Source organism: Pan troglodytes, chromosome 6 (genome assembly GCF_028858775.2).
Source record: "Pan troglodytes isolate AG18354 chromosome 6, NHGRI_mPanTro3-v2.0_pri, whole genome shotgun sequence".
NCBI lineage: Eukaryota > Metazoa > Chordata > Mammalia > Primates > Hominidae > Pan > Pan troglodytes.
Genome location: NC_072404.2, coordinates 94,383,598 through 94,398,544, shown reverse-complemented (window position 1 = coordinate 94,398,544; position 14,947 = coordinate 94,383,598). Strand labels below are relative to the sequence as shown.

General features: G+C 34.1%; 1 protein-coding gene across 3 annotated transcripts in view; it reads left to right on the top strand.

The window, feature by feature from the left end:
- SEMA3D (semaphorin 3D) overlaps positions 1–14,947 on the top strand; it is a 190,985-nt gene that overhangs the window by 141,081 nt on the left and 34,957 nt on the right. For all 3 annotated transcript variants that reach the window (XM_016957662.4, XM_016957660.4, XM_063815433.1), the window contains 3 exons: positions 3,148–3,262; positions 4,688–4,757; positions 8,410–8,554. In XM_016957662.4, coding sequence (XP_016813151.1) covers positions 3,148–3,262; positions 4,688–4,757; positions 8,410–8,554 — 330 coding nt within the window. The remainder of the gene's footprint in view (positions 1–3,147; positions 3,263–4,687; positions 4,758–8,409; positions 8,555–14,947) is intronic.

The window sequence follows — 14,947 nt, the reverse complement described above, 5'->3', positions numbered from 1 at the left end:
GACAGGCTTTTTATGACAGAGTCACTATATAGAATATATTATACATTTTCTTAAAAGGAAACTGATTATTTAACTTCTTTGCCAATTACTAAATTTTTTAGTAGTTCTTCATGTGCACTTAATAACATACAGACACTTTGTCCTGGCATTAAAGCTTTCCTTGATCTTACCCCAATTTACTTTTGTAACTTTTTCCTTCACTATTTTAATTGATCTCAGTCTTCAGGTAAACACAGTTTATCCTGATTCTCCTCGATGTCCTGGATTGTTCCACCCATTGTCCTTTTCTCTAGTTTCCAGCACAGAGCGTATTACCTGAACCAATCTCTACATATGTAGTTTGGTCCCATCTATTACTGTAAAAAGTTAGCATTAAACCCAACTCTTCAGTGAAGCTTTTGCCATTTTCCCACTATAATGAAATCCTTGGCCCTTAGTCTATACCATTCTGAAAATTTTTTTCAATTTTATGTTTTATTCTTATTTATTAACTATTAGTCATGTCTTCATTCAACAGCGATAGGGATTTAGTGACATATCGGGAGTTGAGTAGAGGGAATTTTAGGGAGTGCATTGTCTACAAGAATTAAAAATTATTCAAAAACCAACTAAAAATTATTGTGCTTTTTATTATTGCCACATGCCAGTAATTGTAAACAGTGTCAGTGACAATATGCTAATCATAAAAGAGTCTTGTTGGTCTAGATTTTAAACTGTGGTTTACTACTGTGTATCTATTATGTATATGTATACATGGATATTTGTGTGGATAGTCAGCCTCCAGCACACATGAACTCAGCTGCACACATGTTCCAAGAGTGAGTTCATAATGATTTGGAATCATTTAAAATTTAAAACAGTGAGACATAGTGCAAACTAGGAGGTGTGATAGTTTGTTCCTTAAGTGCCGATTTTTCGTTCTTACATGAAATATTCTATTGAATGTTGTTGCTTTTAAATTTCAAAGTTATTATTTTAAAATTGTGTGTTATAAGCCTAAAGAGCAAATAAGGAAAATAATAATTATTCCTGAGTTTTACAGAACTATTACTGAAAATGTATCTTTTGTTTAGTGGGAAAGGAATGTAAAAAATGATTCACTCTGGGTATCACATACCATAGATGCCCTTGGTGTTAGGTGCTAAGGCTATAAAGATACCTCTGGTCTCTGGTTTCCTTTCTTTCTCCCCTTCCCCCTTTCTTCAAGCATAGTATTTATAAGATTTCAAATTCTCTTGTTTGTCGTAGTCATTTAAATGCCTTTAAAGAAGAAAGTTTCTAGATATTCAGACTTGAAACTTAACAGTTAACTTCTCATTAACTTTACAGAACATAGATTGAAGGATAAATGATTTTATATAATTTATAAATATAAATAAATTATTGGAAAAGATGGCTTCAATAGTAATTTAAATAAATTAGTCTTATTATAAGCACAGCAGAGCTAGTTGGGTTAAATGAATGAAAAATCATACTTATTCAGTGTTCACAGGTGTATTAGTCTGTTTTCACGCTTCTGATAAAGACATACTAGAAACTGGGGAATTTATAAAAAAAATAGGTTTAATTGGACTCACAGTTTCACATGCCTGTGGAGGCCTCACATTCATAGCGGAAGGCAAGGAGGAGCAAGTCACATCTTACCTGGATGGCAGCAGGCAAAGAGAGCTTATGCAGGGCAACTCCTGTTTTTAAAACCATCAGATCTCGTGAGACCCATTCACTATCACGAGAACAGCATGGGAAAGACCCGCCTCCATAATTCAATCATCTCCCACAGAGTCCCTCCCACAACATGTGGGAATTATGGGAGCTACAAGATGAGAGTTGGGTCGGGACACAGAGCCAAACCATATCAACAGGTACATATTAATTTAAAAATGAGGATATAAATTTTTATGCTGAATTATTGAATAGTGTAATTCTGTTTATCGTGTAATTGATTTAAGTGTTTATGTTTTACTAAATGCTTAAAGAACATTTTTAATGAACCATTTCAGAGTAAAAATAAAGTATGGAAAATATAGATAAATATTCTTTAAAAGATTTGTTTTTGTTTTTGTTTTGTTTGCTTTTGAGACAGGGTTTTTCTCTGCCACCCAGGCTGGAATCAGTGGCACAAACATGGCTCACTGCAGCCTCAACCCCCTGGGCTTAAGTGATTTTCCTCCTTCAGCCTCCTGAATAGCGGGGATTACAGGGACACCCCACCACACATGACTGATTTTTTAAAATTTTTGTAGAGATGAGATCTCACTATGTTGACCATACTGGTCTTGAACTACTGGGTTCAGCTGATCCTCCTGCCTCAGCCTCCCAAAGTGCTGTGATTATAGGCAAAAGGATGGTTTTTATATGTGTATTATTACGCATATGTTTATGTTGCATGGATGTTTAATTAGTAAGACATTAAATTTGGAAAAGACTTTTAAGCCTATAAACAGACATATTGCTAAAGGTTGCAAATATTGTTTTTAATCCTATAAATAATATATAAGCCAGTACCAGCATTCATTGAACTCAAGTTGCCTGAGACTATGCTAAGCATTTTATAGACTTTTTTTCCCCATTTACTCATCAAACCAACCATATTTCAGCTGGGTTCAGTGGTATGCACCTGTAGTATCAGCTACTTAGGAGGCTAATGTGGAAGGATTACTTGAGCCCAGTAGTTTGAGGCAATGATCTTGCCTGTGAATAATTACTACGCTCCAGCTTGGACAACATAGAAAGACTTCATCTCTGAAAAACAACAACAAAAATTAACTAACCGTATTTCAAGAGATTTATCATTTTTAACAGTGAGAAAACAGAGACTTAAAAAAATAGTCTCTTGCAGGTCATGAAGCAAAAAATTGGCAGGTGGGATTTGATTTCAAGCTGCCTTTACCATTGCCTTGTATGCATCTACTCATCCAATAGAGCTGAACTGCTTGTATTTAATTCATTTAACTATGAGAAAAACATTTAATATTGAGGGCTAATACTGTCTTTTTCCTTATTTTAAAGTTCAAGGACTCAATATCTGGGTTCAGTGTCTTTGTAAACAATGACATCAATAAGACACTACCTGTAATAGCCACCAGTTTTAGTGAGTGGTAGAATTGTGTTGGTAAATATTTATCTTTATTTTTTTTTTCATGTCAGAATGATGTAGGAGGACAACGCAGCCTGATAAACAAGTGGACGACTTTTCTTAAGGCCAGACTGATTTGCTCAATTCCTGGAAGTGATGGGGCAGATACTTACTTTGATGAGCTTCGTAAGTTCCTTCTTTCCTTCTTTCTTGGAAAGGCCTTACTGCCTAATTAAGTAACTTGGCATTTATTTCCCTTTGGCTCCAAATGCCTGATTAATTTTACCTGAGCAAACCTTACAGGAGTGGTTCTTACTAAAATTCACACGCAAAGTACACGGAAGTGCTCTAGGTCTGGGCACACGTCATAATGCAGTAACTCTTCTCTTTGTAAGAGTCCTCAAAGTAAGTGAAGGAAACAAAACTACAGCAAGACACAGAAAGGTGTGAGCTCTGGAACTACACAGTTCATCCATTCTCCATGCAGTCTTTCATTTTGAAAGGAGCCACCTTCTATAGGTAGGAAAATCTTGGATTCCTTATTCCACGGATGCCCTCTGCTGGCAAGTACAGGAGATTTGGTGAACACTGTCCCTCCGACTTGTTAATGAAAGAATAATCAGAAGAAGTAGACAGCTTCTTCTATTTCACTTCTCCTCTTCACTCCCTCAAAAACTCCTTCCAAGTCCTACAATGATTTTTTTCTTTTTTGTTTGTGTATAATGTTAGCATCATTAGCTTTTAGCTTCTTGAACTTGTTCTTATTTTTGCCATGTAATGTAAAAATGATAATCTATATCATGGAATTATTTCATCAGTATTGTGTATTTTCCAACTTAAAGTATACATTGAGTAATCGTGGATGACCTCTCATTTTGTATCTAAGCACATTCACATCTTAATCTTTTAAAGAATATTATTTGCACATAACTTACTGTCAATACGGCACTAATTTGGGGGTAGCTATTTTCTTATTGTTACCAAATAGGTAAATGAGGTCAGGTGTGGTGGCTCACACCTGAAATCCCAGCACTTTGGGAGGCTGAGGTGTTTGGACCACTTGAGGTCAGGAGTTTAAGACCAGCCTGGCCAACATGGTGAAACCCTCTCTCTACTAAAAATAAAAAAAAAAAATTAGCCAGGCTGGTGGTGGGCACCTGTAATCCTAGATACTAGGGAGGCTGAGGCAGGAGAATTGCTTGAACCCAGGAGGGAGAGGTTGCAGTGGGCAGAGCTTGTGCCATTGCATTCCAGCCTGGGTGACACAGCAAGACTCCATTAAAAAAAAAAAACAGGCAAATTAATTACTAAGTTGACACAATTATAGGACAGAATTTTTTTACACTAGAGGGTAAACATTACTTATTTTTTGGTTTATATTTTCTATGAAATCAGATTTCTAATTGGAAACTACCTTGGAGATTATCAATTGTACTATACCATACATAGTCATTGAGAAAAAACAATCTTATATTTGATTTCTCAAGGCATAATATAGTGCCTCTGTTCATCGTATAAACTGTTTAGATTTTCAGAGTTTCAGTTGTGTTAACAAAAAAGCAATGTAATACTGAAAAATAAGAGTAAATATTTATTTTTCCCCTTTAATAGAAGATATTTATTTACTCCCCACAAGAGATGAAAGAAATCCTGTAGTATATGGAGTCTTTACTACAACCAGGTATGTTCAACAAAATGCTTTTAATGCTTCAGAGAATTGTATATGTAAGCAAGCCAATATAGTTATAGGATCTTTTTGTCCCTGCGTTTGTAGTAGCATATCGTAAACATTTTTTTTCATTTTACCTTTTCACTTAGTGTTCCTTAAAAATCATTTAATATCAGTGTAAAAAATTCTTTTTTTTCTTTTTAAGCCAGTATAGCATTAGCTATAATGATTACCACAAGTTATTTAACCAGTCCTCTGAACATGGACATTTCTGTTATTTCCAAATGCCTACTGTTGCATATAATGCTTCAGTGACTAAACTTGTGCATATGCCTTCCCCATAGGAACAAACGTATCTGTGAGATAAAGTCCCAAAATAAATTTTCTGTGTATAAAAGGCATATGCAGGCTGGGCTCACCAGCTCACTCCTATAATCCCAGCACTTTGGGAGTCCAAGGGGAGGATGGCTTGAGCCCAGGAGTTCAAGACCAGCCTGGACAACATAGTGAGACCCAGTCTCTACAAAAAGTAAAAAAATAAAATAGCTGGGCATGGAGGCACATGCCTGTAGTCCCAGCTACTCAGAAGGCTGAGGTCAGAGGATTGTTTAAGCCTGGAAGGTAGAGGCTGCAGTGAGCCATGATGGTACCACTGCACTCCAGCCTGGGTGACACAGCGAGACCCTGTCACCAAAAAAAAAAAAAAAGTGTTTGCATATATATTAATCATAGTAAGTATTTACATGATATGTGTCATAGTGATAGTACTAAGGAAATACGTGGATAAATGGTTAAGTTCATTGGTAAGGCTATAATCATAAGATGGGACACTCTTAACCTTTAAAACATCATCACGTGCTGTCCTATTATCATTTCCCAGTTACCCTACAAAGACAGGTGTGGCTGTTATGACTATTTCACTGCTTTACTAATTTAGGCAAAGAATGTTTTCATCGCTTCCTCAAAGAGGAGCGGACTATTAGCAGTAAAAATAAAACTGAAAGTGAAGACAATTTCATGTTTTCTACTCCTGTATTTTTGTCTTCTTTTTGCATAATGCTTTCCTGTACTTATCATTGAGACCTTCCGACTTCCTTAAAAGTTGTACTAGCATCGGTGGGCACGATGGCTCATGCCTGTAAATCCCAGCACTTTGGGAGACCAAGGCGGGTGGATCATCTGAGGTCAGGAGTTTGAGACCAGCCTCCCCAGCATGGTGAAACTCCATCTCTACTAAAAATACAAAAAATTAGCCAGGTGTGGTTGCGGGCGCCTGTAATCCTAGCTACTCAGGAGGCCGAGGCAGGAGAATCACTTGAACTTGAAAGGCGGAGGTTGCAGTGAGCCAAGGTTGTGCCATTGCACTCCAGCCCCGGCAACAAGAGCAAAACTCTATCTCAAACAAAACAAAACAAGTTGTACTAGCATCTATGAAACTTTCTCAAAGAATATGGGGGCCCTACAGACTTAATTTTATTTAACATTCAGTAACTTAAATTTGACTATGTTCAAAGCACACCCTTTCTCCTGTTCCCTGTTACAGCCTATATTGTTGGAAATAGTTTTCACATTTTCCACAGCTCTGCTCTCAGACTTTATCAATGTATATTGACATCAGTATAGGAGGAATTGAAGATACTGATATTGGTACTGAAGAAAAGGTCTTACTGCCTCCTAGTGAATAAATTTTTAATCTATTTTATATGAACAATATAGTTTAACTTTTTTCTGTGCCACAATCCTCATTTTGTTCACAATACCTTATTCATAAACTGAAATGCACTATTGGTTCAGAATAAATCAGAAAACAAAATACTATTTGGTTAATTATAAGATACAGAATGTGAATGTTTAAATATGAGAATAAAGAAGATATCCTAGGAAGCTGCTATTTTGGACTCCATTTTCCTGTTAATTTATATCCTAATATAAAAAGGTACAAGAAGTGCCTCTAGTCAAGTATCTCAATCCTAGTTCTCTTGGCACCTTTCCAATTGCAGAACTTTCTTTGAAGTCACTGTGCTCCACACACAAGGCACGGATATGTGCCAGGAAAATATAGCCCCAAGATAGTTCGTTTTTTTCTCCTATTAAGTTTCTGCCCACCCAGAGTGTGAAGTTACAAGTTAGCTCTTTGTTCTTCCTATACTTTATTGTTTTGTTTTTAATGCCATCCTGAAGACCAAGGTGACATTGGAATGTATGTCATATCCTTTGTCCAACAAGAAGACATAATTAACCTGCAATAATGGCAATGCCATTAAGCATGAGGCATCATACCTTTAAAATATCCTAGGCAGATTCTGTGATTTTTGTGGCAATGCCACCTCCATTCTCAGCAGCTAGTTTTCTTCCACCTACCTATTTACCATTACCTCTCAAAGGTTCCCATTAATATCATTCCAAGAATATTAATAATTGAGTTACCATGCTAGAGAATCATTAGCTTATTTGTTAATGCTAAGTTTTTATTATTATTATTATTATTATTATTATTATTATTATACTTTAAGTTTTAGGGTACATGTGCACAACGTGCAGGTTAGTTACATACGTATACATGTGCCATGTTGGTGTGCTGCACCCAGTAACTCGTCATTTAACATTAGGCGTATCTCCAAATGCTATCCCTCCCCCCTCCCCTCACCCCACAACAGGCCCCGGTGTGTGATGTTCCCCTTCCTGTGTCCATGTGTTCTCATTGTTCAATTCCCACCTATTCGCAAGGACAAAAAACCAAATACCGCATGTTCTCACTCATAGGTGGGAAATGCTAATATTTTTAATATATTTTTTAGATCATAAAGGGCGATCTCATTTTTGAAAATGGGAATGATTAAAACTTTTCAACTCAAAGAAAATATCTTTTAATTTCTAGAAATAAAGCAAAAAAAGACATCTGAATAGTGTTAATTTTTATTAGTTTGCAAAAATTTGAAAAAATTTCTTTGGAGTTTTTTGCCTCTTAATACTTTCTCTAATCCTGTGTAATTATAATTAAGTATCAGATGAGCTACTGTAATACATAAACTCATAAATTCAAGGAGGACCAAAAAGAAAAAGATTGTTTCAACATTTTAAAATCAGTTTAATAAAAATCATATAAATATATCATTTAGCAACTAACGTTTATGGATATTCATTCATTGTAAGAAAACAAATGAGAGGATTATTATTCAAATATTTAAATAATTCTTTTTAATAAGTAAATAATGTCACTTTTTATTTTGTAAGCCTTTGGAAGGCATTATGCCATAATAACTTTAAATAAAATGGAAGAACATGTAAATAAATATAATACTCTTTCATGCATATTCCTCTTTATCCTCCAGTGATTGTTTTAGATAATTTCTGTTTATCTATCAGGTGCCAATTTAGATGACACCTCCTCCCTGAAAACTTAGCTGGCTGCCCTATACTGGGTACCCATGCATGTTCTACTTTGCTTACTATATTTACTGGCGATGGAGTTATTATTACACTTTATTTAGAATTGCTTGGCTATAAGCCACTTGAGGACATAGGCACATTGTGTCTACAGTACCCATCAAATTTAATGTGCTAAGTAAATTTTGTCCACAGCACCTGCTGATAGTATGTGCTCAGTCAATGTTTATTGAATTCATCAGTGAATGATTGAATGATGTTGCTTTTTTTTTTCCAGCTCCATCTTCAAAGGCTCTGCTGTTTGTGTGTATAGCATGGCTGACATCAGAGCAGTTTTTAATGGTCCATATGCTCATAAGGAAAGTGCAGACCATCGTTGGGTGCAGTATGATGGGAGAATTCCTTATCCACGGCCTGGTACAGTATGTATCCAACTTAATAATCAAATTATTTTCTTAAGCTCATATTTAATTCTTAATTTAATTGTAATAAATTCTGCTATTCACCAGAGCCACATGTGCTGTAATAACTATTATTTATTTGAAGTGAAGTATTAGCATTTTCATCCTTCATTGAAATTTAACATTTCAGTAAGAATTTTAGTTACTTTGAGAAACAATGGACTATGTCATAAGGATCTAACCATGGGGACAATGTGGAGCTTATCCCCAACATGTTTATGTTTATAGAATCATTGGAAAGATTTAGTTATCTAGAATGACAGCTATTCTAAATTAGATGGAAATGTCAAAGAAGTATTATTTCTCACATACAGCTCTGCAGATAGCTCAAGTCTTCTAATCCCCACTTCTACTTTGAAAAGAACACATCATAATGGTTCACTTAATTTATCTCTCTTTTGGTATGCATTTATCTTTTCTTCACTTAATTGTACCTTAGAATAACATGCACTTTTTAAATGGGAAAGGAATTTTAGAAAACCCTCAGTCAAAAATTTTTTTCAAATAGTATAAATCATGTTTAAAGCACAAATGATGTAAGTAAGAATGTATTTTAGAGTTTATACAATTGTTTAAAACAAAAAAACAACTGCAGTTCAAAATGCTGTTATATGCATTTTAAGTAAAGGGTTTTTTAAAACGTTTGTTGATATTATTGTGACAGTTTAAGTTATTTTAACATCAGGATTATTTATTGACCTAATATTAAAGAGGAAAAAATGTTTTTTTTTTCATTTTGGATTTATTCTGAATATTACTACCAAGAGGTATAAAATAATTACCAAAATATCTGAGAAAAATATTGACTTAACTCTTCAAGTTTTACTGAATATTATCTTTTCATATGTTCATTCTAAAAGGAGAACCAGCTGGTAGCTATGCTTTCCGAATTCTGTTTCCATCTTCCTGCTATATAACTTAATTAAATTTGGGAAGTATGCTATACAACCATCTCTATTTTCCCCCTAATAATTCCTCAATATAAATTTGTTTCAAGGATGGTTTCTGACTTGATTATAAAGTAATAACGATGTTTGTGGAAACATGTTTTTTTTCAAACAATATGATTTTCAGGACTCATTTTTTAAATTTTCTCTCTTTTTAATAATGTGATAAGAACATTTAACATGAGACCTACCCCCTTAAATTTTTTAATTTACCATCCATTATTGTTGAGTATAGGTACAATGTTGTACAGCAGATCTCTAATGCTTATTCTTCTTAGCTAACAGAAAGTTTGTGTGCATTGATTGGTAACTTCCCATTTTGCTCCCTCCTGGCCCTTGGAAACCACCATTCTGCTTTTTGATTCTACTATTTTGACTATTATAGATACCTTATATAAGTGGAATCATGCAGTGTTTATTTCTCTGCAAATGGCTTATTTCACTCAACATAACGTCCTTAAGATTCATTCATGTTGTTGCATAGTGTATGCAGAATTTCCTTGTTTTTCAAGGATGAATGCAGTCCCATTTTATATATATACACATACACACATCCCATATATATGATATCTATATGCACATATAAAGATATTATATATGCATCACCTGTATATAGATATATACATATATGATGCATATATCATATATAAATATATGTATGTTGTATGTATAAATGTATCATATATCATATATACATTTATATATGATACGTCTCATATATATGTATATAGGATATATGATATATAATCCTAGATATATTGTATACATATAACACACACACATACACACACACACACATTTTCTTTATCCATTCATCTGTTGACAGACATTTAGGTTGTTTCCATGTCTTGACTATTGTGAATAGTGCTGCAATGAATCTAAGAGTGATAATATCTCATATATCTTTGATATCTTAATTTCAATTGTTTTAGATAAATATCCTGAAGTAGGATTGCTGCATCATGTAGTAGTTCTATTTTTAATTTTTTGAGGAACTGCCACACTGTTTTCCATAGTGGCAGTACCATTTTGCATTACCACTAGCAGTGTGCAAGGCTTCCAATTTCCCCACATCCTCCTTAATACTCATCTTTTGTTTTTGTGATGTTATCCATATTATCCATCCTGACAGATGTGGAGTGATATCTGATTGTGGTTTTGTTTTCAACTTCTCTGTTGATTAGTGATGAATAATTTTCATGTACCCATTGGCCATTCGTATGTCTTCTTTGGAGAAATGTCTATTCAAGTACTTAGCCCATTTTTTAATTTTGTTTTGTTTTGTTTTGTTTTTTGTTTTTTTGTCAGAGTCTCGCTCTGTCGCCCAGGCCAAAGTGCAGTGGTGCAATCTTGGCTCACTGCAACCTCTGCCTCCCGAGTTCAAGCAATTCTCCTGCCTTAGCCTCCAGAGTAGCTAGGATTACAGGTGTGCACAACCATGCCCAGCTAATTTTTGTATTTTTAATAGAGACGGGGTTTCACCAGGTTAACCAGGCTGGTCTCAAACTCCTGACCTCAGGTGATCCGCCCACCTCGTCCTCCCAAAGTCCTGGGATTACAGGTGTGAGCCACCATGCCCGGCCTAGGTCATTCTAATGCTTTTTAAACTATTTTTTATTCGTTGAATATCACAGCTGTACTTACTCGTTTCATTTGCTTATATATTAATAGTAATATAGCACTTAGGATATGGGGATATTATTCTAAATGTTTTACAAACATTAACTTACTTAATACTGATCATAATCCCATGAAACACATGCTATTATTATTAATTCCATTATACAGATGAGGAATGTCAGGCACCAACAGGTACAGTAACTTGCCCAAGGTCACAAAGCTAATTAGTGATAGGGCTGGGTTTCAACCCCAAACTCCAAATTCTTGGCTATTTACTATCATACTGTAAATTCAAGGTCATTGTTCTTACAATAACTCCCAGTTATTAGTTCTCACACTATGATGTTGCACTACAAAAATGTTAAATTGTATATTTTTACCTTCCATGGGAGATTGTGTGTGTGTGTGTGTGTGTGTGATTAAAATTGGGAAAACAGCTCTAGAAGGATCAATTTTACTCTGTTAATACTTTGGGGTTAAATATTATAGACTGTCACATTCTGAGCCTTTTCTTACTACATGAGTTTTTTGGTTTGGGGTTTTTTGTTTGTTTTTATTTGTTTTTAATAAAGACTGTCACCATTCAGGCCATATTCTTTTTCAATTATCTAGATATTATAGGAGAATGAATTGGAAGCTGAGACTATTCACATTAATTACAACAACAAAAAATTATTTGCATATGTAGACCCAGCAGTTGAGTCCTATAATACTCAGAAATAGAAAATAAGTATCAAAATGACTACATGCTGATGCATCCTGGTTACGTTATTTTCCAACTCGAGTGTAAGTTAAGATGCTTTACAAGTGGTGGTTGTCACCGCTTTCCCTGCTGCTGCCTAAAAGAGCTGTGAATGTCATGCGAGGCTTAAAGAGAACTCACATTTTACATGACTGTCCTCATAAGCACACAGACACTTCTCTGAAACATAAGTAAGAGACTCCCCGAAAGTAGGAAAATAAAAATGTCAGTGGGAAGTGTTTTTCATCAATGAGAAAATAAACACCAAATTATGTTCAACATACTGGTCTCTTCTGCCGACTACTCGGAATATAGTCTTTATGCTGTAAGAAATTGTCTTGAAAAGTTCAAAATTATTTAGCAAATAGCCTGCATCTAAACCATCAAATAAATACTTAATTTCTACTTTCTAACAACTTGGGAAAACAAAAGCATGATTAGGACTAAAGAAGGGTCATTTAAGGAAGTAATTACTCAATTTTTTCTCAACATTAATATTTATCATACAATTTTTATGCCTTTAAAAATATGTAAACACATTTGCACCTGAAGTTGAGCTCTGAGAACCATGCCTAATAAAGAATCTTTCCACCGTAGCCCCTATTAAGGCTGTAATCAGTAATAGAGACAGAAAGACCAAGTCTCCTTCTGAAAGACTCCACCAAGAAAACTCTCTTTCATCAAATATTATGTCCTTTTATAGAACTTAAAGAGATTTTAAACATGCCAGTTACTGTCAAAATTTATTTATTTTTACAGTTGCGGTTAAAGAAGGAGGATTTTCTTTTTGGTTGTACTGAGTTAAACTGTTAAATCTATGCTCTCTTTAGATAAGTAGAAACCACATAATATAAATTTATTAGTATGAGACTAATAATGTTGAGGTATTTTTAAATATTTTTATTGATCAACCCTATCCAATTGATTTTGTGTTAGTATAGTGACAATCATTTCTACTAACATGTTTGCAAGCTTTATCTAGAAATCCGTGGTAGCTAAGGACATCAGCTATTTCCAAATAACTAGCTACTTATGTATTCTCTTTGAAATCACTGTGACCAAATTTGAAAATGTCTAAAATCATGCATAGATAGGTAGCCTTTTACTTCATTGCTTCTTCAGTCATTTTTACAACATCTTGTTTTTTATTAGCACTCAATGCTATTAGTGTGCTTTTCTACATTATGTTTTATATTTAGAATACTGATGTTGAATTTAGGAGCATCATATATGTGATGTGAAAATCTGTTATGCAAATACACTTTACCATTAATAACACTACACATTAAATCATTGAAACTATATTTCACAGCGTATCAGATAAACTATGCCTGTAAAATTTGAGAATGTAAGAACTGGAGTGAATGATAAAGACCACGTAATTCACCCTCATTTTACAGGGAAGGGAATGAATACCCAGAATAATTAAATAACTTTCCCAATATCATATTGCCAAAAACAGTGGAATGAAGAGGGATGTTGAATTTTCTGATCAGTCTTCTCTCTCTATTCGTTAATATTCTGTAATATGCACTTATTTCCTAATATTTATCTGATTGATATACTGCCAAATGTCCCACCTAAAATTAGCTGCATTGAATTTTACATTATTTCCTGGCATTCTTTCTTATTTGTTTTCTAAAAGCAGCCCAATTTCAGTAATTTTTGTTTACATAAAGTTATGATTCTATCTCTCTAAATATCCAGAATATTTTGATCAAAGTCATTACTGAACACTTCTTATGATCCAGACACTCTGATAAGCCCTTATACGTTATCTCACTACATTCTTAAAACAAACACACAGAGTAGGTATTATTATCCCAATTTTATAGATAAGAAACAAGCCCAGCGAAGGTAAACATATGTTCATGCTCTCACAGCTTATGAATTGTTATGACTGGAATGAAACTTACTCTACTTAACTCCAAATCAAAAGCCATTAACCTACCTTTTGTTCTACCTTCAAAGGGATAACAAATGAGCAACCAAACAGAACTTTATGCTATTTTTCCAGAGATTTGTCTATTCTCTGCACAAGTAATAATGAATTTTGAAACTTTACTACACTTACCATTTCTCTTACTGCAATTCAGAGGAACACATCTTACTTTAATAAAAGTATTGCTGAATACTTTGCTTTCTATGAAATTGTTAGAACCTTTACTAAAAGCCATATTACACTTAAGTTAAAGCTTTAACGTAGATTATTTTTTAAAAAATTGTTTTTACATTTTCTGCATCTGTATTGCTATTAAGATTGAATTGTAAGTTGTTCTCTCAGTGGTAAGACTTCTGTTGACATTATCACTCAGTTAAATAAACACTACAACTTTCAGTGTGTCATGCTTACTTTAAGTTTTTGGTTTTGACAGAACGCTGTACTTCTTTCACAAAAAAGTCAAACCTAAACTCCTAGCTTAACCATGACATCACTGCTCTGCAATGTTAATAAGCCTAGAAAAGCAAGGATGCAAAAGGATATATTATAGAATTCCTTCACTTCAAATGATTCTTCTGCCCTCTGGTGTCCAAATAGAATATTTGAACAAGCCATATTTTGTTCAGGTGGATTTTCTCAATCATTATTGCCCTGCCAGGTCTTGGTAATAAGAAGTTCCAAGTGAAATAAAATATTAAAAAGTCCATGATACAGTGAATCAATCATACAGGTCAGATATAGAAACCAAATTGAATCCAGCCCAAAATAACAGACTGCTAGAAAACCCAGAATCTAAGAAAGATTTGTAAAGGCAGAAAATTTCCAACTTGATAGTTGGTTTTTTATAACTGATGTACTCTGCAGTTTTATTCTGTGTAGCCAAGGGATTTTTAAGATGTATGCATAAGTGTAAAGTATTAGTAAATGTTTCCTCAAAAGTGAGTTTCAGTTTTAAACCATTCCCTTATCAAAAAGGTGAGGAGAAAATATTTGTTTTTGAAGTTCAAATATAAAATACATGTTTTACTTTGCTTGAAACATTTTGCCACCATTTTTAAATAACTACTAAATGTCTGATTTTGTAAAAATAATGATTCCTTTTT